We start from the raw sequence: 24,025 nt of genomic DNA on the forward strand, positions 1-24,025 counted from the left end.
GTGATGCATTATTCACGAGAGGGGCGTGGCCAACTGACTCAATGTGCTTATGCGTGCGCGCTCGCGTGTGTATGTGTGCGTATGCGTGTGCTACAGACAACAACAGAATCCCTGGCTGCACAGCAGCTGTCATGATGAAGCGGTGAGGACAGGCAGGAGGACATCTAGTGGACAAAAGACAACTCGCACCCGGAGACATTGATTTTATGTAGGGAAAGTAAACACAAAAATAAAGATGACATGATTCATGACACGAGGGAGGCTGAATAAGGTGAATAAAATAAAAAATTAGCCTACAATTAAAGGTCCCATATCGTGCTCATCTTCAGGTTGATACTTTTATTTCGTGTTTCTACTAGAACATGTTTACATGCTGTAATATTAAAAAAACAACCTTTATTTTCATCATACTGTCTGCCTGAATATTCCTGTATTTACCCTCTGTCTGAAACGCTCAGTTTTAGTGCATTCCAACAGAATTGCAACGGAATTGCGTTGCTAGGCTACACCTTGGGTCCATGTTTACCTCCTGTCAGCTGATGTTATTTACATACACTGCAACAGGAACTAAACTGGGACACATTTAGAATGTTTAAGTTTAAAACAGTGTAATGGTCTAAATATTGGACCATATATGGTCCAGACATATACTCGGTTTTGACCGAGTCGTTTGAATGGGTTTTTAGTTAGATGCCTGAATTGAGGTCTGTGGTTAACACAAAGCGTTAGACATTTAAACATTTTGCTCTGCAACATAAAATAAATCAATACATACTCTTTTCGTGAATTTTGAAGCTTTTATATGTCTTAAAAAAGGCGATTGCTAACAAGTGGCTAAATGAGATAAACGTCATTGTGTATACTCAGGCGACTGTGGTGTAGTTCATTTACAGCGTTAATGTATAACTTTAGCTTTTTACCTCTGCCGACTGCATCCCCGCTTCAAAAATCAGAGAAATGGTGTTCAGTTGTGGAGATTATCTTGCTGAACTAAACGTGTAAATATCATAAACATTTGTTAGTCACAGAGCTTATTTTCTGCAATAATCCAAAACCCAATGGAAAAATCCCATTGTCTCTTTGTCCAGGGATCCCAGAGCGATGCTAACTTCTTGGTTGGACTACACAAATACATCATCCCTGGGGCACTCTATTGTGTGTATATACTGTATGATGCAATGTTATGTAAAAGTAGAGTTCCTCCAAAAAATGACAGACGCATGTTTGCTGTTTCAAGCTTCCAGTTTTACTTGAAAACCATCATCAGGAGCAGGTTGAGGTGTCAGCAAACAACAGCTAATACACACCAGGCGTGCCAGCTTATTGCTTGGTTGTATCAATTAGGCTGATGATGTCACGTTACTTGTAAGATGAAGCATCAACATGCAATACTCTCAACAGCATGTAAACACCATCATTTCCACAGAAGCTTTTTAGACCACTCTTCCGAGAAGGTTTAAATCTGCTTATGGCAAATGTTCACCAGCCTTGTTCCAGACATAGAGTCAGATTCAACGGTTAAGTGTCATTATATCAGTTTCATCTTTGATTCATTAAATGAACACAGATTTGCTAAGCTACAACGAATAAAGAAGAGTATATTTCATGTCAAAGCAAAGCTATATGTGCTCAAAACATTCAGGTAGCAGCTTTTCATTTCTCACTTATAAAGCTGTCGTTGGGTTTGTGTGCCCTCTGCAGGCAAGTTTGGGTATGAAGTGAAAAAAGCATCACTCACTCTGTGACACCACTGTAAGAATAGAGAGTGGAGAGTTTTTGTAGTCCTAACAACTCCAGAGTGATAAGTATTCTCCAGCAAGAGTAGCATTCTCACAGTTTCCCAACTTTCATTCATATAATAACATATAATCATTTAATTTATTAAAGGTCCCATATCATTCTCATTTTCAGGTTCATACTTGTATTTTGTGTTTCTATTAGAACATGTTTACATGCTGTAATGTTCAAAAGAAACTTTATTTTCCTCATACTGTCTGCCTGAATATACCTGTATTTACCCTCTGTCCGAAACGCTCCGTTTTAGTGCATTTCAACAGAATTGCATTACTAGGCAGCAGTTTGGGACCATGTTTACTTCCTGTCAGCTGATGTTATTTACATACAGTGCAACAGGAAATAAGCTGGGACACATTTAGAATGTTTACGTTTAAAACCGCATAATGGTCTAAATATTGTATATTTGTGACATCACAAATGGACAGAAATCCGCTTGTTTCAAACGCACAATTTATGAATACGGGCTGTGTCTATTTCTCCGTATATTGAGCGTTTTGATAGATTAACAGTATTTATATAGCACTTTAACCTGCTTTATAATATAAAAGAACTGAAAATCTCACTTTTTACAATATGGGAACTTTAAATGAATTATTTATTAATTAATTAATTATATAAAAAATGATTTAATTAATAATGGAATTATATATATATATATATATATATGTGTGGATCAAGTAGCTTGTGGCAAATCAGTTTCAGTTTTAGCATCAGTTTTAGTACTTACAGCTGTTATTTCAGTATGTCATTGTCAGACACATATTTAATAAACATTTAGGTAAATATAAATATCAGATTGGACTCATCGGCAGATAACCAAAATGGGATCTCCCAAATGTTTAAATTAAACTTCCACAAAAACATCATTGAGGATAGTGTATTTTTAAAAACGGTTTAAAAATATATATGGGTATTTCTGCAACTACGGGCAAGTCAAGGCAAATTTTGGATTTTTGTTAAATTTGCAGGGCAAATGCTTGATAAATATATACACAGCGGCATTACCCATCTCGACATAAAAACAATTACTAAATAATGTGATTTAATAAAATGTATGGATGGTCCAAACACCACTTTTCTTTATGTCCCACAGGTATGGTCTCAATGTTGAGATAAGTAAAATGAGCTAATTCAATTATAACATGACATTATTTCAAATGGAATTGTTTCATATACACCATATTAAAATTATTGTTTTGTACAAACCATTTATATGATTTTTTTCATCTAAATTCGCCTGTCCCACTCAACTCCTTACCGCCACACTGAACAAATGCCACAGTAAAAGTTTTATTCAAAGCCAAACAAATCTAGTTTCTATGGAAACAGAAGTTAGCAGGTGAGCTCATGGATGACAGGTTGGGCCACCCCCATAGGTGACCCTCAAGATCAAGAAAAACAAGGTTAAGGTCACCTTTTCTTCTCAAGTATTTATTGTGTGTCCTTACCATACAGTGTAGTAATTTAGTATTTTGAACTACACTTAAAAAATAACTTAATATTACTGTTGAATTCATGTATTTTAGATGCTAAGAGTCAAAGTTAACGTAGCAGACCTTGCTAGCTGCCATTTATCTGCGATATTAGCAAAAATGTAATTTCCGCAACCTGTCTTTACCGCAACAGCTTTATTGTCGTTATTGTTATTTAAAGACATTAAATATTAGAATTGCAATATGTTATAAAACACAGCATATTATTTTTTTTTGTGTATGAAGACTATGGTTATCTATGGTTACTGTTTTTTTGCAGGTTGTAGAGCTAATCATGAAATCCTCTATTTAAAAAAAAGAAAGAGGTTTTATATCAATATTTACAATGATACACAAAGTTTGATGAAAATTAATTTAAATGTCTTCAAAAATATTATAGAAATTAGATAAAAAAAGTAAAATGTATAAAATTAACGTTATTGTAATGTTGTGGTAAGGACATTTAGTAAGAACAAGTGATGAAAACCATAAAAAATAAACATGTTACAAATTAAAATCTTAATGACTAAATGTAATTTTGTGTACCTGGTTATATGTATTACATACTCTGATGGTTAAAATTAAAATTCATAGAGGTTTTTTATTTGGGTGAGTCAAAAGGCACCGTAGTTGCAGAAACACCCTTTTATAATTTCCAGCCTATGGAAACTCTGCAGTGGATGATTATATATCAGAATTATCACAAATGTAATTTTAAATTGGGAGAAAAGTATCCTATGGTGGATTGCACATGCAGTGAAATGAATTTACATGACCAATCAATGACATATGTTAAATGCCAGTTTGTTCATGTTTGTATAGAGCTGTTGTTCTACAGAAGTATTACCAGGTCATTACTGGATAATATTGTAGGTGTGAGAAAGGTTTAAGGCGTGCCATGTCTCAGCTGTCACAACAAGGTAAATGTGTGCTCTTTCAAAGCCATTGAAGTCGGTGGACATACTAACAGAATATGCGCCCATGTTGTCAACGAGAAGCCAGTCCCCCACATGACACTCAGGAATCCAGAAGTCGTCGGTGACTTTGTCAAAGCTGTCGCAGGTTGGACCAAAGATAGTGGACCGGTATCTCTGCTCGCTGCTCTCAACAGCCTGTGTAGAGCACAAACATTAAAACATTAAATCCACATCACATCATATTCTCCCACAATGTATTCCTTAAAATCTCATATCTGACATCACTCATTTCTCAGGCCAGATGGTGAGTGACAGCCTCCAACAATTCTCACTCACTGTGCATGAAGATGATATCACGTTGTGTCATTAATTTAGAGCCCAGTATCCTAAGCAATTACATCCATATGGAACAATTCCAGACCTCAAGATTTATGTCCAATGCCAACGTTAGGTGCTAATGCAGGAAGTAGTGTCCTCTTGAGGTGGACAGTAAGCTTGTGGAGGTCACAGTCTAACTAACTTTCAATTAATCTTAACCATGATCTTTCCCTAACTATAACAAAGTGTGTTAGTCGCCTAACCCTAACCATACCTCAACCATAGATTATTAATATAACTACAAACTTTGACTTTACCCATTCAGTAGTTGCCATGCTCAGGTACTGTGGAAAACGCAAATTTTATATTGTTGGCATTGGACATAAAAAAAGGAATCTGGTGTTTCGCAGAATCGTCCCATATTGACTTCCTTATGTGGTTTGATATTTACCCTGTAGAGGTATGGTTCAACCTTGGTGTGGGCAGCATGATTCATAATGCAACTCAGTGAGCCATACGCTCCATCATTTATGTAGTACATCATCGTTCTGCCAGGGTGGTTTTCCTCACCGTCTGGAATATACACATGCAAAATAATGAAAGTTACTTAAATGGCAACTATGCAATATTTTTGCAAAGATGTTGAAAATAATAGGAAAATTATAATAAAAATTATGCTTTTAATCTATGGTCCCTCTGCTCCTCTACCACATGCAACCAGGTATCTGGGGTTCTGCACAAAGTGAGTAACTCCAACCCTGCAACTCAGGATTGTGTTCACTCAGAGGCTGAGCATGGCTGCCTACTGAAGATGAATCTTGATGTAGTGGTGCATTGACATGTCTCGCCATCAGACACATCTGATAGCTGTCACCTATACCTCTTGTATTTAAAATCAAGATACATTTAAATACAAACACACATTGTATAGCTATGTGTTAATACTGGATACTCAACATTCATGTGGCTTCAAAAGACATCTATACGTTACCGCTATGTTCTTCCACATCATCTGAGATTACTCTTCTGGCAAAGACGTTCGCTGCCAGTGTGAAGGCTGCTTCCACATAGTACCGGCCTGGTTCTGCAATAATCTGAACCCCACTGTCAGACGGGAAGAGTTCATCCAGTGCTCCATTAATGACTTCTGAAAACTAGGAGGGAAAAACACAATGGGTTAATAGCATATTTCATATGTATTACACCTCTATTAATATTCAGGACATTGCGCTCACACTTTAATACAAAGTGACCTACAGTAACCAGTATCACTGACATTACAGGCAACAAAGGTATGGTTCCTGCATGTATTTCTGTGAAGTACGAGCCATATGATTAGAGAGTCTGGATGAAAATCAAATAGCAGTTTGATCAAATGTCTCCAACATTGAATTCAAATTTGTCATGCTTGCTTGAGGTAGAGAAACCTTGATAATAGAGTTATCACCCAACCACTTGTAGCCAGTAGCAAGCAATCGCCCTCCCAGCCACCGTAGTTCTACGCAGATATAGCACGACCACTTCCTCATTCTTAAAAATTTACTGGCAGACAATAAATAAACGGGCAATACGCACACACATTACAACGCCATTTCTGCCTCGCCTCCCTGGTACTGCATCGTGAAACTCCCGGTAGATCCCCATATTTGAGGTAAGATATGTTTTATGCGTTGGTGGCTTCAGGTCAAGCTTAGTGATCTCCTGTTGACTCTATGCCGAGCCTTTCTGTGTGTGCTGAGGTGGTGCGCAACCCACTAGAAGAAGGTACATGGCAATTTATATATTGTTGGCTCGAATGTTGTTTGTTGTGGCATAATAATATTAGTTTTATTCCTTTGTAGATTGATTGCCATTGCTGTTTTGTTTTGTTTTCCCCTTATTTTGTTAAGGATAATTCGTTTTTGTGATATTGTTTGCTTGGTATAATTTAAAAAATGTTGTCCTCCCAAGAGACTACTTGTACCTGTATTTTTGTGATTCTGTTGACCAATTGTGACCTGCAGTGATTGGCACTTCCGCGTTGGCTTCATTTCTCAGCACAGGAGGTTCCAATCAGGTTGCAACCAGAATTTTTTTTTACAACCCAAAAGTCGTATTAATGCTCTCTATAATAGCCCTATAGGTAAAAACTGACCTAAAAATCATTAATAGTAATGAGTTATATAAAGTCATTATTTATCAAACCTTTATAAAGAGTGCCTTATTAGAGAGTGGAACCACATTGCCAATCAATTTAAAACTCAGAAAAAAAAGTTTGGAAATTTGTGTTTGGTGCATTATTTCTCTGTTGTTACAATGCTAATTGGCATTGTATTTTACATCGTTGGAAAGCCTGTTTATTTACCTTCACAATGATGTCCAACTTGTAAGGATCATGCATTTGTGGGATGAGCAGCACAGCTGATTATGTGGGGAGTGCCCGAGAAAAATTTGCCAAAATGCTCTGCCAATGGTAAACAATGTATTCTCCTGCTATTCTGATTGTGGCACCGATGGAGTAACAGCTTTTGGTGGGGGCAGTGTCATGGTTTGGGGCAGAGTGACCAACACAACCACGCTGACCTGCAACGAATCCTGGTTGAGGAATGGAACGCCATCCCACAGCAACATGTGACCAGGTTGGTGACCAGCATGAGGAAGAGGTGCCAGGCTGTTGTGGCTGCGTATGGATCTTCCACCACTACTGAGGCTCCTGACGGTGTATTAAACGAATAAAGTGTAAAATAGCCAATATGTCTTGTTTGTTCCTTGTTACTGATAGAGAGTTCAATCCCCCAATCCCCCAAACATCTCAAAACAAGAGTCAATACCAACAGGAGAATACACTGTTTACCATCGGCAGAGAATTTTGGCAAATTTTACTTAATATAATATAATAATATAATAATAATATAATATAATATACATAATCAACTGTGCTGCTCATCCCACAAATGCATGATCCTTATAAGTTGGACATCATTGTGAAGGTAAATAAACAGGCTTTCCAACGATGTAAAATACAATGCCAATTAGCATTGTAACAACAGAGAAATAATCCACCAAACACAAATTTCTATCATCCCCCAGAAGGTGATAGGAAAACGCTCCCCGCTGGGTCTCGATACCTCCCTCTGCAATTGGATCCTGGACTTTCTGACAGAGAGATCACAGACTTTACGGATCGGCAGCAGAACATCAGGTACCATCACGCTGAGCACGGGCTCCCCCCAGGGCTGCGTGCTAAGTCTACTGAATGTAGGATGTAGCACCTTTAAGTTGTATACAAGTATTGCCCTCCATGATATATTAAATACTATTTAGCTTATAACTCTGGAATTCAAACCTGCATACAGGCTCAGATACCGATAGCCACGCGAAAGCACCATTAAATTAGATAGTGTACATTGCATACAAAGTGTAATGCCTTTTATCAGGTCCAACACCTTTCTGAGGATTTTCCTTCTCTTGTTCACTAAGCCCAGGGGTCTCTAAGCAACCTGCGGCTCCGGAGCCACACTCTTTAGCTTCTCTCCAGAGGCTCCCTGTGGATTTTTAAAAATGGAAATGAATAACTGTGTTTTGTTTACATTTTCATTTTTATTTATCATTGTTGTAGGTCTATGGTACGATGGTATGACGGAGTATAAGGGTCATATTGAGGAAAAAAAAATTAATCTGAGATTTCGAGAATAAAGTCAGAATATTACAAGAATAAAGTCATAGGTTTACGAGAAAAAAGTCGTAATATTATGAAAATAAAGTCATAATATTATAAAGTAGTAATTTTTTTTTTTTAAAGTTATGACTTTATTCTCGTAATATTCCGACTTTTTTTCTCGTAAAGTTATGACTTCATTCTCGTAACATTACGACAACTGGGTTGTCTATTGATTTTGTCAGGGAGTAGCTAAGCGGTGAACCAAAGAATGCTGGAGGCAAGATATCCTGGTATGATTTTAGCTCCGGAGATGGCCATTCTGGGCTGCTGAGCGGTAGATAAAAGTGGTTCCAAAAGGCAAAATTAAAATGAGAGTAACTGGGAGAGAAAAAAAGAAATCAATAAATATAAAAAGGTAATAATAATAGTAATGAATAAATAACAAAAAAAGTTTAATAAAAGTAGCAGTAAACATACATTTAATAGCAAAATAACAAAATAGAAATAGGTCAACCATTGCTAAACATTGTACTAATGCAACAAAGTGATTAAACACTAAGTATAATTCAGTAAGAATTCTCTATAAAAGCAGCATGTGTACGAAAATTACTAGGGATGCACCGATACCACTTTTTTTCAGACCAAGTACAAGTACTTACATTTGGGTACTCGTCGATACCGAATACCGATACGAGTACTTCTCTGTGCCAAAAGACCCTCGTTAACAGCCAGCTGGAGGGTGTGAGCGACACACGGCAGGCTGGGGAGTCCCGCATACCAGGCGTTGCGCCGCGACCGGCTCTAGGTCGGCTTGGAAAGGCTCGGGGCGAAGGTGACTCGTGGCTGCAGCTTTCCAACGCTCCCCGCCCGGACGTCACCGCACCGTGGACAAAGGGCTCGCTGCGACCTCTCTCCCCACCGGGGACGGCCCCCTGCTCCCGGTGCGACTGTCGACCGGGGCGGACTGTTTTCAGTGCGCCCCGACCGCGTCATGCCGTCAGATCAGGGGTCGGCCCACGTAAAAGGTGCCAGGGGTCTGCGGCGTTGTCGACAACCCACCAGACCCGTCTTGAAACACGGAGAAAGGAGTCTAATGCACGCGCGAGTCAGAGGGTGCAAGCAAAACCATGTGGCGCAATGAAAGTGAGGGCCAGTTATATATGGAATGTTTACTGAGAGTACCAGTTAACTATGGAAGCTATCGCATGCGAAACAAATATTTGATGGCTGGCATTCTCTGTGAGAATTTGACTTGATACTTCATTGTTTACTTTTGTGGTGTATCAACAACACTGTTTAAATCAGAATCTGGTTTATTGCAAAGTAGGTTCTCACATACAAGGAATTTGCTTTGGGGTATTGGTACATAGACAAGAAGCATAAACATAGAATAGAAGAAAAAAATACAATTTAAAGGTACCATATCGTGCTCATTTTCAGGTTCATACTTGTATTTTGTGTTTCTACTAGAACATGTTTACATGCTGTAATGTTTAAAAAACACATTATTTTCCTTTTACTGTCTGCCTGAATATACCTGTATTTACCCTCTGTCTGAAACGCTCCGTTTTAGTACATTACAATAGAATTGCAACGTAATTGCGTTGCTAGGCAACAGTTTGGTTCCATGTTTACTTCCTGTCTGCTGATGTCATTCACATACACTCCAACAGGAAATAAACTGTGACACATTTAGAATGTTTGGGTTTAAAACCGTGTAATGGTCTAAATATTTTATATTTGTGACATCACAAATGGACAGAAATCCTAACGGCTTGTTTCAAACGCGCAATTTTTGAATACGGTCTGTGTGTATTTCTCCGTATATTGAGCGTTTTGATAGTTAAACAGTATTTATAAAGCACTTAAACCTTAAAACCTCACTTTTTACAATATGGGACCTTTAAAAATCAAGAAATATGTATAGAAGAGAAAGACCTAGGCCGGAATGTGCAAGAATATATTCTAGGGGATGTGCAGAGGTTCACAGTATTAAGAATAAAAAGAATATATAATGTACAGAGATAATTATCCAGAAAGATGTGCTTAATGTAACACGTACAGATGTGAAGGCATTATTGTAACTCGTACTGCCCACTGTTTTTAGATTTAACATTAGGTTCATAAAAGAAGAATACTATCTGTAGGCTGAACGCAAGGATTCTAAATCAAATGTGGCAGCAAATATGGATGGACATAAAAGATTATCTTGACAAAAATGATAACGGGGAAGTGTCCAACAAATATATGGGATGCATGCTAGGGGGGGAATTAAAAGGGTATTGCTCTAATTAAAAATAAAAAAAATTGGACCGTTGACAAACAGAAATAAAACAATTAGAGAACACACATAAAAAGACACTGAATCAAGGAATAAAAAGGGGAACCGCACACCTGGAGCTGATCTCATCATCAGGGGGAGAATTAAGGACAGTCAGCAGAGTTGTGAGTGTGGAGCTCTGTCTCTTTCCCCTATAGACCTCCAGGATGAACCTTTGTTATATGTTGACATCTAAGAAGGAATGTGTCCTGGATCGTTCGAGGACAGAACAACCCTAACTATATGTTCTAATAACAGGAAGTTGTGACATAACAAATTAACCTCTTAAGCCCTAGGGTGCTGGAAGGTGTGGTTCTCCAAAACTGCAAATTATCATGTACGTGAATTGTTGTGTTAAACACCCCTCAATAAAACAAGTCTGGTCTAGATGCCATGTTAGGCAATTGAGATCAAGGTGAGGTATAGTTTATTTTCCCACAGTGGGTGGAGAAAAGCCACCAGTGAGCTAATAAAACCAGCATGTCATTCTGACATATTTCACTTTGGATGTGTGTGAGTACTTGTTATCAAACTTACTTCCAGTTCTGTTTAATACAGATTCTGATATAATACTTAAACTCATTTGAAAATATTTGAGAATATCAGGGCTGCAAAATATGGAGGACTGTGGTAAGAATACAAACTTTTCTGGGTGATGTTTAATGTGATGTAATGTGTGAGGCATGTGATAAATAATGACTTTATATAACTCATTACTATTAATGATTTTTAGGTCAGTTTTTACCTATAGGGCTATTATAGAGAGCATTAATACGACTTTTGGGTTGTAAAAAAAAATTCTGGTTGCAACCTGATTGGAACCTCCTGTGCTGAGAAATGAAGCCAACGCGGAAGTGCCAATCACTGCAGGTCACAATTGGTCAACAGAATCACAAAAATACAGGTACAAGTAGTCTCTTGGGAGGACAACATTTTTTAAATTATACCAAGCAAACAATATCACAAAAACGAATTATCCTTAACAAAATAAGGGGAAAACAAAACAAAACAGCAATGGCAATCAATCTACAAAGGAATAAAACTAATATTATTATGCCACAACAAACAACATTCGAGCCAACAATATATAAATTGCCATGGACCTTCTTCTAGTGGGTTGCGCACCACCTCAGCACACACAGAAAGGCTCAGCATGGAGTCAAACAGGAGATCACTAAGCTTGACCTGAAGCCACCAACGCATAAAACGTACCTTACCTCAAATATGGGGACCTATACCAGGAGATTCACGATGCAGTACCAGGGAGGCGAGGCAGAAATAGCGTTGTAATGTGTGTGCATATTACCCATTTATTTATTGTCTGTCAGTAATTTTTAGGACTGAGGAAGTGGTCGTGCTACGTCTGCTTAGAACTACGGTGGCTTGGAGGGCGATAGCTTGCTACTGGCTACAAGTGGTTGTGTGATAACTCTGTTATCAAGGTTTCTCTACCTCAAGCAAGCATGACACATTTTAATTCAATGTCGGAGACATTTGATCAAACTGCTATTTGATTTTCATTCAGGCTCTCTAATCAGATGGCTCGTACTTCATAGAAACAAATGCAGGAACCTTACCTTTGTTGCCTGAAATGTCAGTGATACTGGTTACTGTAGGTCACTTTGTATTAAAGTGTCAGCGAAATGTCCTGAATATTAATAGAGGTGTAATACCCGTGAAATATGCTATTAACCCAATGTGTTTTCCCTCCTAGCTTTCAGAAGGCATTAGCGGAGCACTGGAGGAACTCTTTTTACAGTGGGTTTCAGTGAAAGACGCAGATGAGCAGTGGCAGCTGTTTCTCAGGAAGGTCTTGATCCTCTTCAAAGTGGAGAAGCACCTCTCAGATTCAGCTGTTGTCATGGGTATGGTGATGAGGATCTTGAGAAGACTGACAGTCTCTGTGAAAGTTCTCTGAGGTGAAGCAGAGCCGCTCCTTGGCATGCATCAGGATGGTATCACATATCTGTAGATTTAGTTTAAATTTGCAATAAAGCTGATGAAAGTGATTCTGAACACATGCGTATTTCCAAGTCCAGTATGTGACTATTAAAGTTTTAACACCATTATTCTTAATTGTATTTTACATTATGTTTACTTCTCCTGATCTCTAATTCTATATTTGTTACCTAAAACAAGGTTTACAGGGGCATTGCGATAATGTGTTGTCTGGAGCCTGGTGCTCCTGGTAGGGTCTCCCATGGCCAGACTAAGAATGGTTCATAAAAACCCTATGACTGATCAAGGCAGAAGAGGAGTTACCTGGCCCGGAGGAAGCCTGGGGCCCCTGTCTGGAGCCAGGCCCAGGCCAGACGGTGAGCGCTTGGTGGCCGGGCTTTGCCTCCATGAGGAGGAGCTGAAGTCTAGTTATCCCACAGAATAACTTGAATTACAATATGCTGAAAGGTTATTATGGATTTTTTACCAAATGATGCCAAAAATATATTGTCTACTGAAGCTTTAAATAATAACTAATAACTAACTTTGTCTTTCAGTTGTCACACTACATAGATGACTCACTCTCATCTGTGATATTATGCCCTGATTTTGAAGGACATACGTTAGCACCGTTGTTCTCAACCCCCCTCCCTGTGCCATTCTGTGCGTCGGCTTGTCCAACCATATAATGGCAGTGAAAACCCCAATATTACATTTTTTTTAAGCTTGTGTCTTGTGAGGCCCCCTGGTACAAGTCAGGTAGCATGCATGCACACACATGCAAACACACACATGCATCAAATACATCAATCATGATGAAGGAACACAAATATTTTTATTATTTTTACACACAGAGATCTTTTTGTACTTTTTTTCCAATTCAAAGTGATCAAAATAATGTTTACATTACACATTCAGATGATGTATGAGTACATTTAATATTCAAAATTGATATGTATGATACGTTTTCAAAATAAATGTTACAAGAAAATAATAATAATAGTGCTACTCTGTTTAAAGCAACTTTCTACCGTAAACTATTTTCAAACATCATCTGAGATTCAGAATAAACATCAACGCAACACGTTACTGATGCTGCTTTGATTACAGAACATTCTTATTAGCTGAGCAACAATAACAAGGTTGGTTGATGTTAAAATAACATATTTGAGCAAAGCAAACACAAATCAGCAAACATGCCTTAAATTTGAATAAACAGTAATATCAACTGACTGATTCAATTAATATTAGTCCCCCATATTTCGCTCTTTTATTCTCATTAAAGTAGTTCACTTTATACAGAAAAAATACCCCACAAACCTGGCAAACTTGTACAGATGAGGATGAGGAGGTAAAATGACAAGATCATTAGATAACGTTAAAATATTGCTAGCGACAATTCAGGAGCAACCTGACCCTGATTACCCAAATCTACGCCTATGCTATCAACTGTATGACTATAACACAAATGTAATTTTAAATTGGAAGAAAAGTATCCTATGGTGGATTGCAGATGCAGTGAAATAAATTTACATGACAGAATATTCACAATACTCTTATGAAACTGACCAATCTATGACAGATGTTTAATGCCAGTTTGTTTATGTTTGTATAGAGCTGTTGTTCTACAGAAGTATTGCCAGGTTATTACTGGATAATATTGTAGGTGTGAGAAAGGTTTAAGGCGTGCCATGTCTCAGCTGTCACAACAAGGTAAATGTGTGCTCTTTCAAAGCCATTGAAGTCGGTGGACATACTAACAGAATATGCGCCCATGTTGTCAACGAGAAGCCAGTCCCCCACATGACACTCAGGAATCCAGTAGTCGTCGGTGACTTTGTCAATGCTGTCGCAGGTTGGACCCCAGATAGTAGACCGGTATCTCTGCTCGCTGCTCTCAACAGCCTGTGTAGAGCACAAACATTAAAACATAATCCAACACATCCACATCACACTGGTTATCATATTCTCCTACAATCTATTCCTTTAAATCTCATGTCTGACATCACTCATTTCTCAGGCCAGATGGTGAGTGACAGCCTCCAACAAGCTGTTCCACATCTTATTTTAAACAAACAATTCTCAGTTACTGTGCATGAAGATGATATCAGGTTGGGTCATTCATTTAGAGCCCAGTATCCCAAGCAATTACATCCATATGGAACAATTCCAAACCTCAAGATTTATGACCAAGCCAACGTTAAGTGCTAATGCAGGAAGTAGTGTCCTCCAGTAGGCTTGTAGAGGACGCAGTCTAACTGGCCTTCTATTAACCATAACCACGATCTTTGCTTAACTATAACAAAGTGTGTTAGTTGCTAGGGATGCACCGATACCAGTATCGGGTATCGGGTCCGATACTGTGCTCATGTACTCGTATTCGCAAAACAGCTCCGATACAACAACACCGATACCACTTTATGGCAGCGTGACATTAACCTCTCGTCAATTGAGCAGGTAATGTTAGGTGGGGGAGCAGCCATGTCAGCAGTTTGGAGTTATTTCACGGTAAGCGATGAAGAAAAAAGCAGAGCAGTCTGCAAACTATGCTCTGCTAAATTGTCAGGAGGAGTGAAAAGCAGCGCATTTAACACAAGCAATTTGATAAAACATCTTAAAAACCAACACGACGCAGTGTTCAAGGAGTTTGCTAATGCTTGCAGCGGGAAACAGCAACAACCAACTTTGCAGCAAACGCTGGAAAAGCGAGAGAAAATGTCCGGAGACAACCCATGGGCGGTAAAAATAACAGAAGCTCTTACCCAGCATACATTGCTCTTGATGACCAGCTGCTGTCACTTCTTGATAATACGGGATTTCACCGTCTTGTCAGTGTACTGGAGACGAAGCATGAGATTCCCAGCCGTCACCACATCACATCAACTGCCTGTTGCAAGACATGTCGGCCTTCAGTTTCACCACTGATATTTGGACTAGCAGTGTCAGCCCAATCTCTCTCATCAATTTAACTGTGGATTGATGAGGATTTTACTCTGCAGAGAGTCATTCTACAAGGAAAGCAGTGTCGGGGTTCGCACATTGGCCAAGCCATATTAGGTGCACTTGATGATATGCTACAGACGTGGGGCATTCCGAAAAGTTCTGTTCACGTTGTGCTCTGGGACAATGCCAAAAACATGATAAAGGCCATGAGTGATGCGGGACTCCCGAGCCTGCCGTGTGTCGCTCACACCCTCCAGCTGGCTGCTAACGAGGGTCTTTTGGCACAAAGCAGTACTCATATCGGTACTCGGTATCGGCGAGTACCCAAATGTAAGTATAGTGGCCTATTAGTTGTCTAACCCTAACCATACCTCAACCATAGATTATTTATATAACCACAATATTAGAATTTTACCATTCAGTAGTTGCCATACTCAGGTAATGTGGAAAGCGTGAATTTTAAATTGTTGGCATTGGACATAAAAAAACTTAATCTGGTGTTTTGCTGAATCGTCCCATATTGACGTTTTTATCTGGTGATAGGTTTGATATTTACCCTGTAGAGGTATGGTTCGACCTTGGTGTGGGCATCATAATTGATAAGGCAACTCAGTGAGCCATACGCTCCATCATTTATGTAGTACATCATCGTTCTGCCAGGGTGGTTTTCCTCACCGTCTGGAAAAAACACATGCAAAATAATGAAAGTTACTTAAATGGCAACTGTGCAATATTTTTGCAAAAATGTTGGAAATAAAATGAAAATTATAATAAATATAATGTTTTTTATCCATCGTCCCTCTGCTCCTCCACCACATGCAACCAGGTATCTGGGGTTCTACACAAAGTGAGTAACTCCAACCCTGTAACTCATCATTGGGTTCACTCAGAGGCTGAGCATGGCTGCCTACTGAAGATGAATCTTGATGTAGTGGTGCATTGACATGTCGCGCCATCAGACACATCTGATAGCTGTCACCTATACCTCTTGTATTTAAAATCAAGATACATTTAAATACAAACACACATTGTATAGCTATGTGTTAATACTGGAGACTCAACATTCATGTGGCTTCAAAAGACATCTGTACGTTACCGCTATGTTCTTCCACATCATCTGAGATTACTCTTCTGGCAAAGACGTTCGCTGCCAGTGTGAAGGCTGACTCCACGAAGTAACGACCTGGTTCTGCAATAATCTGAACCCCACTGTCAGACGGGAAGAGTTCATCCAGTGCTCCATTAATGACTTCTGAAAACTAGGAGGGAAAAACACAAAGGGTTAATAGCATATTTCCCAGTTATTACACCTCTATTAATATTCAGGACTTTTCGCTAACACTTTAATTCAAAGTGACTTACAGTAACCAGTATTACTGACATTACAGGCAACAAAGGTAAGGTTCCTGCATATGTTTCTATGAAATATGAGCCATGTAATTAGAGAGCCTGGGTGAAAACCAAATGGCAAAGTTTGATCAAATGTCTCCAGCATTGCATTAAATGTTGTCATGCTTGCTTGAGGTAGAGAGACCTTGATAATAGAGAGATCACACAACCACTAAAGAGTAAAAGGACAATGGTTTCCTTGAATGGTGCTTGAGGGAAAACAAGACACTATAAGAAAATAGTTGACATATTCATTTGTGTCATTAGAATGCTGAGGTGCTACACAACAATGAAAAAGCACTACCTAACACTGTATATTTTCTTTATTACCTCTTCAAATGTCACATGAAAGTCCTCTCTCCCGGAGAACCCTCCACCAATATCCAAGAGACTCATCTGGATGCCCAACGAATTCTGAAAAACACATCAGTACCACAGTCTAATAAGGCAACATTTATACAGGGTTTATACATTTGGACTCACCGTATGGGGGACATTCCCCTCTGTTCCAACGACCCATTATTTCGAACCCCCAATAGTCTGAAAAATGTCTCCCATTGGACTGAAAGCCCATTTGTCTGACAGCCTGTTATTCCAAAAACAAACACCCACTTTTCAGAAGGCCTATTGCTCCGAAAATACACACTATCTGTGCAACAACAGTTAGCAGCCACAATGTTGCGTGTATTGTTGTGGACACATGCAGCCACTTTAGTCTCCACCGCATCAATAAGTTTAATGCAAGGTTGTCAGCTGTGTGTCTGTCTGGCATACTCAGTCAGATGATGAGTATGAAGTTAGCATTAACATTATAGGTGTGAACGTAGCAGTTCAGTGTGTGTACAGTTTATTTGTTAGTGAATAAATGCTACAACTCCTCGAAACCCATGAGGAGACCTACACCAACCTCCTGTGTCTTGCTTGCCAGCCACCTGCTGATTAAAATGAAGGGGGTTAGCCCTGGAGTTAGCAACAACTCTGGCACACTTAAGGTTGGCTGACCTTTAAGGTGTTCCATGTATAGAGTGTCTTCTAAGTGCAGTTGTAAGAGTAAATTGGCCCCACTTTCTGCTCCGCGGTTTAAGTTTCACATAGTTCCCCACAGGCATCATATTGGACAAATATCTTCTTTCTATCTATCTATCTATCTATCTATCTATCTATCTATCTATTTATCTATCTATTGGGACGTCCATGAGGTGGAAATTTTTTCCACTTCATGGCCATTTTATACCCAAAACGCGCCAAAATTGGCACAGAGGCCCTAAATTGGACCTGGACCACCGCCAAGAGGTCCAAACGGATCTACATTGTCCGATGAGTCTGACGCAAGCAATATAACCACTGACAATCAATCAGTCAATGTTAATGTATGGCCAGTGGACATGTTGACTTTTCTTGACCTTTAGCCAATTAAGGACATATTTTCAATTCTGCCATGAATTTTGACTCCAAAATCGCACCACGTCATCTCTGCGACCTCCTGAATCAATCAGCCTTGGATCTGTATTGCTACGATGACCCTGAAAGGAAATAGACGTGGAGAAGAGATAGAAGCCTGGAACACAAGATTCTGGATTAGAGGGTCAATTTTAGGCGCCTCTTTACATTTCACATCATTTAAAGCTATTTAGCTGAAATATGACTGTGTCCATTACAAATCCTTTATAAAGGGATTTTCCCTAACTTTCAACCCCCATTCATTTGTAATTTCAAATGGCCATCTTCCCCCAGAGTGTACAAAAGACATAGAGATGTGCAACCACCACAGGATTGCTTTAGAATGAGTGGAGATCAACATATTTCAGTTTCAGCACCCCAGAAGCTCTGGAGAAAAACTTGGTCCAAAATCACCCCCTCCCATCAAGGGCTCTCAGACTTGACTCCGCTAACACCCGTTAGAAGGGTGAAGATGGAGTCATTTTTTTGCAGAGCACCTAGAACCACCAAATTTTAGGTGCTTAATCTTGACCCCAAGAACTATCGCTGCTTTAGGGCCTGTAGGTCCTCTGGTGTCCGGGCAATAGCCGTAAGAACTTTGAGAATTTTAGTAGAAAAATTGGGCGTGTAATAACTTTCTTTCTAAGGCGTCCAGAGCTTCCAAATTTTAGGGGCCCGTTCTCCTGCCAACAAGTGGTCTTTGCCACAAATGCCGCAGCTCTATAGCTGCTCAGGAGCCCGACAGAGGGGGGAACTAAGACAGGTGCTGGGTGGTACAGGGGGGGAAGCAGGTGGGGCGGTGGAGAGGGCGGGGGAGGTGGTCAGGTTGCTGTAGATGGTGTTGACTTTTGTTTGGAAGAATGTGAGGAAGGCGTTGCACTTGTTGGCTGTGAAGGAACTAGGTGGACCGGGCTGTGGAGAGAGTGTCTGTGTATTTTTGAAGGTGGTCTGTGTAGGCTTGATGATGGACTGTTAAACCGGTTTTCTTGGAAAGTCTTTCAAGCTGGCGCTTACGGGATTTCAATCAGTGGAGTTCAGGAGTGTACCAAGGAGCTGAGTGTGTGAATGAGACTGTTTTGGTTTTAATGGGAGCCAGCTGATCAAGACAGGAGTAGAGTGTGTCATTATAATAGTTGGTGAGGTCGGAGGGGTTATCAGAAAGGCGGGGGAGGGGAGGCAGACAATTTACTGGAGAGGGAGGCTGAGAGAGCCGAGGGGGAGATAGATTTGAGGTTTCTGAAGGAGATTGTGCGTTTTTCTTTTGGGATGGGGATAGGGATGTGGATGTCCATAGTGATTGCCAGGTGGTCAGAGATATTGAGATTGAGGCTGGAGAGGTGGTGTATTGTGAGACCAGTGGAGCAGACTAAATCCAGGGTGTGTCCACGGCTGTGAGTGGGGAAGTTGATGTGCTGTGTGAAATTGAAGCATTGTAGCAGTTCCAGGAATTCTGTGGCAGGTTTGCAGTCAGTGTCATTGATGTGGAAGTTAAAATCCCCCAGGAGGAGAACGGAGGGTGAAATGGCACTTAGCTGGGTCAGAAAATCTGAAAAATGGATGGCTTGGGGAGGCGGTAGATAATAGCAGTGACCAGGGGAGTTGGACCAGAGAGTTTGAAGGCAAGGTGTTCAAAGGAATGAGTGGCAGGAATGGAGATGGTGGCTGTTTTAATGTCCTTCCTGTAAACGGCAGCAACACCACCTCCCCGCCCCTCAGGACAAGGTTGGTCAGTGTAGGTGAATCCAGTGGGTGTGGTTTGGTTGAGTGAGAAATAGTCCAGGGGTTTGTGCCAGGATTCAGTGAGACAGAGGAAGTCCAGGTTATTATCTGTAATAAATTAATTTAGAATGAGGCTTTTATTGTTTAGTGAACGGGTGTTGAGCAAAGCCAGTTTCAGGTGACGATGCTTGGTGATGAGTTGTGAGGACTGAGGGAGGGGATGGAGATTGGCCAGATTCACGTGTTGTTTGTTGTGATGACGTAATGAGGAAGTAGGTGTGCGAGCGGACCAGAGGGAAGGGATGGAGTTTGGGGACGTGAAATTGTAGGTGAAGATACGACCACAGCCTCTATGTGGAGGATGGTCTCTGCGGAGAAGTCCAGTTTGTTTGAGGATGTCCATGCAGTCCGGAAGCAGGTGGTTGTTGAAGTTATGGAGATCTGAGGCGGAGTACAGCGGCAGCATGGTTCGGCAGAGCGCTAGCACTAGGCTAGCATTAGCTTGAGACCAGGAGCCAGGTGTCCAGGGAAGGTCCAGGGCGAAGACGTGACACTGTATCCGTCCGGGTGTCCTGGAGTCCTGGAGCTAGCAAGAGAGGTGGAACTTCTAGCAGGTAAAACTAACGCCAGCGTAATCCAGATGAGAAAACAAAGATAGCATGTAGCTGCAGACTAGCAGTATTAACAAACAAACCAAATTGTGGCATCAAAAGTGTGGATTAAGAGTCGCAAATGGAGTAAGACGTACTTTTCAGAGCTCCTGCAGAATCCTGACTAATTTCGTATTTAAATGACATTTCATTTTAAAAAAGCACGCAAAAAGCTTAGAATTTACCCTCAACTAACCAAGGTGTAGTTAAAGGTCGGTAAAATCGACGTGGATGGTGTCTAATCTACGCAAATATAAGTACGAGGGCTCATCCACCACAAGGCCCAACACATCCTCGGCGAAGAGTTCAACTAACACCGACCAGGCTTCACCCGCACCCGCGGCTGAACTGACCATGGACATCGCCTCGGTGAAAGCGGATATCCTCTCCTCCATAAGAAAGGATATAACCGCTGTGATAAGTGAACAGCTGAAGAGTTCTCTGGCGGAGTTTTTTGACTCGCTACAGACGGAAATGAGAGCATTGAAAACTGAAATAGCCAACAACACCGCGGTGCTCCGCTCAGATCTCGAGCTTACGTTAAAGCTAACGTAACAGAGATGGAGGCAGGACTATGCACTTGGTCGGACGAGGTAGTTTCAGTGCAAACATATGTCAGAGACCTCAATAAACAAGTGGAAGAATTAAAAGTAAAATGTGAAGATATGGAGGGGAGGATGAGAAGAGGTAACATTCGGATCATCGGAGTAGCTGAAGAACTCAAGCTCACCTACGGAGGTTTCTAAACTTCTTAAAGCGGTGCTACAGATGGATAAAGAGTTGCTGGTGGAGCGCGCACATTGCGGGCTAACACAGACGAGACCGGGAGACGAGCCACGCGTCATCATCGCAAAACTACAGAACGAGGGAGATGCAGAAAACATCCTGAGGAGGACCGCGGTGGTCAGCTCCGCTACAACGGCAGCCCGATTGCCATATTCCCCGACTACACGGCCGCCGTAGCCAAAGCCAGGTCCGCGTTCACAGACGTCAGGAAGATGCTCCGCGGGAGATCAGGAGTTCGTTATGGAATACTCTTCCCGGCCAGATTCCGCATTTCCCACAACAATGAAGAGAAGGAGTTCCTGGATGCTGCCAAAGCCATGGACTATGTAAAGAAAAAAGTCATCCCCAGATCTGAGATGGAAGACTAACTGAAGGTATCCTTATTCACATGGGAAGTGACATATAAACAATTCTAAATAACTGTTGCCTGGGACAACTTCCTAAATGTTTATCCAGATGGACTATTTGAGTGTTTTTTTTTTGTTTTGTTATTATTTACTTAATTGCTCATTACTTGAGAGGCTGTGTCTGTCATTAGGATATTAGCATAGGTTAAACAAAACATAAATATCCCCTGAGATTACCTGTGTGTGTGGGTGGATGTGTGGATGTGTGGGTGTGTGGATGTGAGGGTGGGTGTGGGTGTGGATGTGGGTAGGTGTGTGTGTGGGTGTGAGGGTGTGTGCTCGTGTATGGATGTGTATAGTAGAAGGATATTTGATCTAAATACTCGTGTGCATACAGGCTGTAATGAATGAGCATAAGCTCTCAGGAAACTTTCACTCATTTTATCTAATTTCCTTTGGTTTTGATAATTCCTAAGTTTCACAATAAGTTTTATACATAGAATTACTTTGACAATTGTGACACTCACATTGAAATGTCGTTATCTTTTCTAATTTTATCTCGGGGTTCTGCGGGAGCCTGAACCGAGAATAATAACTTTAGTTCTTTAGTTCTGTTTGGTTTTACACCCAAGCAAAGGCGAGCACTCTCTAGGATTGTTCGCATAGCTGCCGTCCATGACCTGCAGCCTGGGACCTTGTCCCAAAGGTGTGTTGGACATTGTGTTGACCGAGTTCACGGTTTATCTAACTTTATGTTCAGTTCAGTTTGAGTTGATCCCAATGTTCCCCAGGGATCTCACTGTGAGATTTAAAGCAACAAGGAAATTGATTTTTTCCTCTATTCCAATACAAATGTCTCATGTTAATGTTTCAACCCTGTCTACACTTCTATTTATTTATGTATTTTACTTTTGTATATTCTGTTCTTTTTTTGGTTTAAATACCCCCCATTCCCCATCCTCTCCACCCCTACCTTTTACAAATACTTATCTTCTTACACCCACTCACCTACATTCACACAATCATGCACATAGATACTTTATACTACATGCCACTTATAGCCTTCTGTGCTGCACCAGCCTTCTCGATCCATCACTTTATGCCAGTGCAAAATTTGTTTCCTACCTAATTCTCCTAACCCCAAGTCATGGGATCACTTAAGGTTATAAGCTATAATGTCAGAGGCCTCCATAGTCCCATAAAGAGGAAGAAAATCCCTAATCAGCTGAGGAGAGCCAATTGCCAGATAGCGTTTTTGCAGGAGACCCATCTATCAGACTTGGAACATGAAAAGCTAAAAAAATCTTGGGCAGACAAGGTGTTTTACTCATCACACCACTCAGGCAGAAGAAGAGGAGTCTCTATTCTGATACATACACAGATTAATTTCACAACAACTAAAATTATCAAAGACTCTGAGGGTAGATTTATTCTGATAAATGGCTCTATTGATGGAATACAAGTTTCTCTCATGAACATATATGCCCCAAATGAGGATGAGCCTGGCTTCATAAATACAACCTTTAACACTATACTGCAGCACAGCTCTGGGATTCTGCTATTGGGTGGGGATTTCAACTGCGTTGTATCTCAATTTACGGATAGACAACCTCCTTCAAAATCCCCCACTTCTCAAATGAGTAAAAGGCTTAACCACTTATCAACAGGGTTAGGTCTAGCAGATGTTTGGAGAAGCAAATTTCCTAAGGGGAGGGATTTTACCTTCTTCTCACATAGACATTCATCCTATTCCAGAATCGATTATTTTTTTACCCCCACAGCAGAGTTACACAGGATAGAAGACATAAAGATCTTACCGATTACAATATCTGATCACTCTCCTCTTGTGGTGTCCTGGGACATAGGTCACACACCATCAGCCAAACAATGGAGATTAAATGCATCACTCCTAAACGACAAGGAATTCATCCCATTTGTCAAAATTGAATTAAGTACTTATCTAGATACAAATGCTTCACCTGAAATATCACCTCTTATTTTATGGGACTGTGCCAAAGCATATATTAGAGGTCGTATTATCTTGTTTGCAAGTGCTAAAAAAAAGAGAAGGGAAGCAACACAACGCGAATTAGAAGACAAAATAAGGCAGCTTGAACAACAGCATAAAGGATCGTCATCCCCCAGCATACTTAATACTCTTAAACAAGCACGTAGAGATCTAAACACCCTAATTACAGAAAAGATCGAGGGCAATTTAAGGTTTACAAATCAAAAATATTACGAAAACGGTAGCAGAGCAAGTCGATTATTGGCACTAAGGCTAAAAAAACAGCAATCATCCAATATAGTACAGAAGTTAGTATCTAATAATTCAACACTCCCAAAACC

At 40.3% G+C, this 24,025-nt stretch overlaps 1 protein-coding gene and 1 long non-coding RNA gene across 3 annotated transcripts in view; one reads left to right on the top strand and one right to left on the bottom strand.

Moving 5' to 3' along the window:
- Positions 1-3,810: 3,810 nt before the first annotated feature.
- The window catches only part of LOC119502241 (ornithine decarboxylase-like), a 29,819-nt gene continuing 9,604 nt past the window's right edge, over positions 3,811-24,025 (bottom strand). Inside the window, exons 6-9 of one of the 2 annotated variants that reach the window (XM_037793094.1) lie at positions 17,065-17,148; positions 5,496-5,658; positions 4,956-5,077; positions 3,811-4,381 (exon numbers count right to left, since the gene is read on the bottom strand). In XM_037793094.1, coding sequence (XP_037649022.1) covers positions 4,124-4,381; positions 4,956-5,077; positions 5,496-5,658; positions 17,065-17,148 — 627 coding nt within the window. In that variant the 3' untranslated portion in view covers positions 3,811-4,123. Of the gene's footprint in view, positions 4,382-4,955; positions 5,078-5,495; positions 5,659-13,854; positions 14,308-15,901; positions 16,024-16,441; positions 16,605-17,064; positions 17,149-24,025 lie in introns of those variants that run through there. The other variant, XM_037793090.1, reaches the window with a different exon arrangement.
- Positions 13,226-19,902, top strand: LOC119502271. The gene is made up of 3 exons (XR_005210034.1): positions 13,226-13,544; positions 15,113-15,119; positions 19,891-19,902. It is a non-coding gene; the product is annotated as an uncharacterized LOC119502271 (long non-coding RNA).

Source organism: Sebastes umbrosus, chromosome 14 (assembly GCF_015220745.1).
Source record: "Sebastes umbrosus isolate fSebUmb1 chromosome 14, fSebUmb1.pri, whole genome shotgun sequence".
NCBI classification, from domain to species: domain Eukaryota; kingdom Metazoa; phylum Chordata; class Actinopteri; order Perciformes; family Sebastidae; genus Sebastes; species Sebastes umbrosus.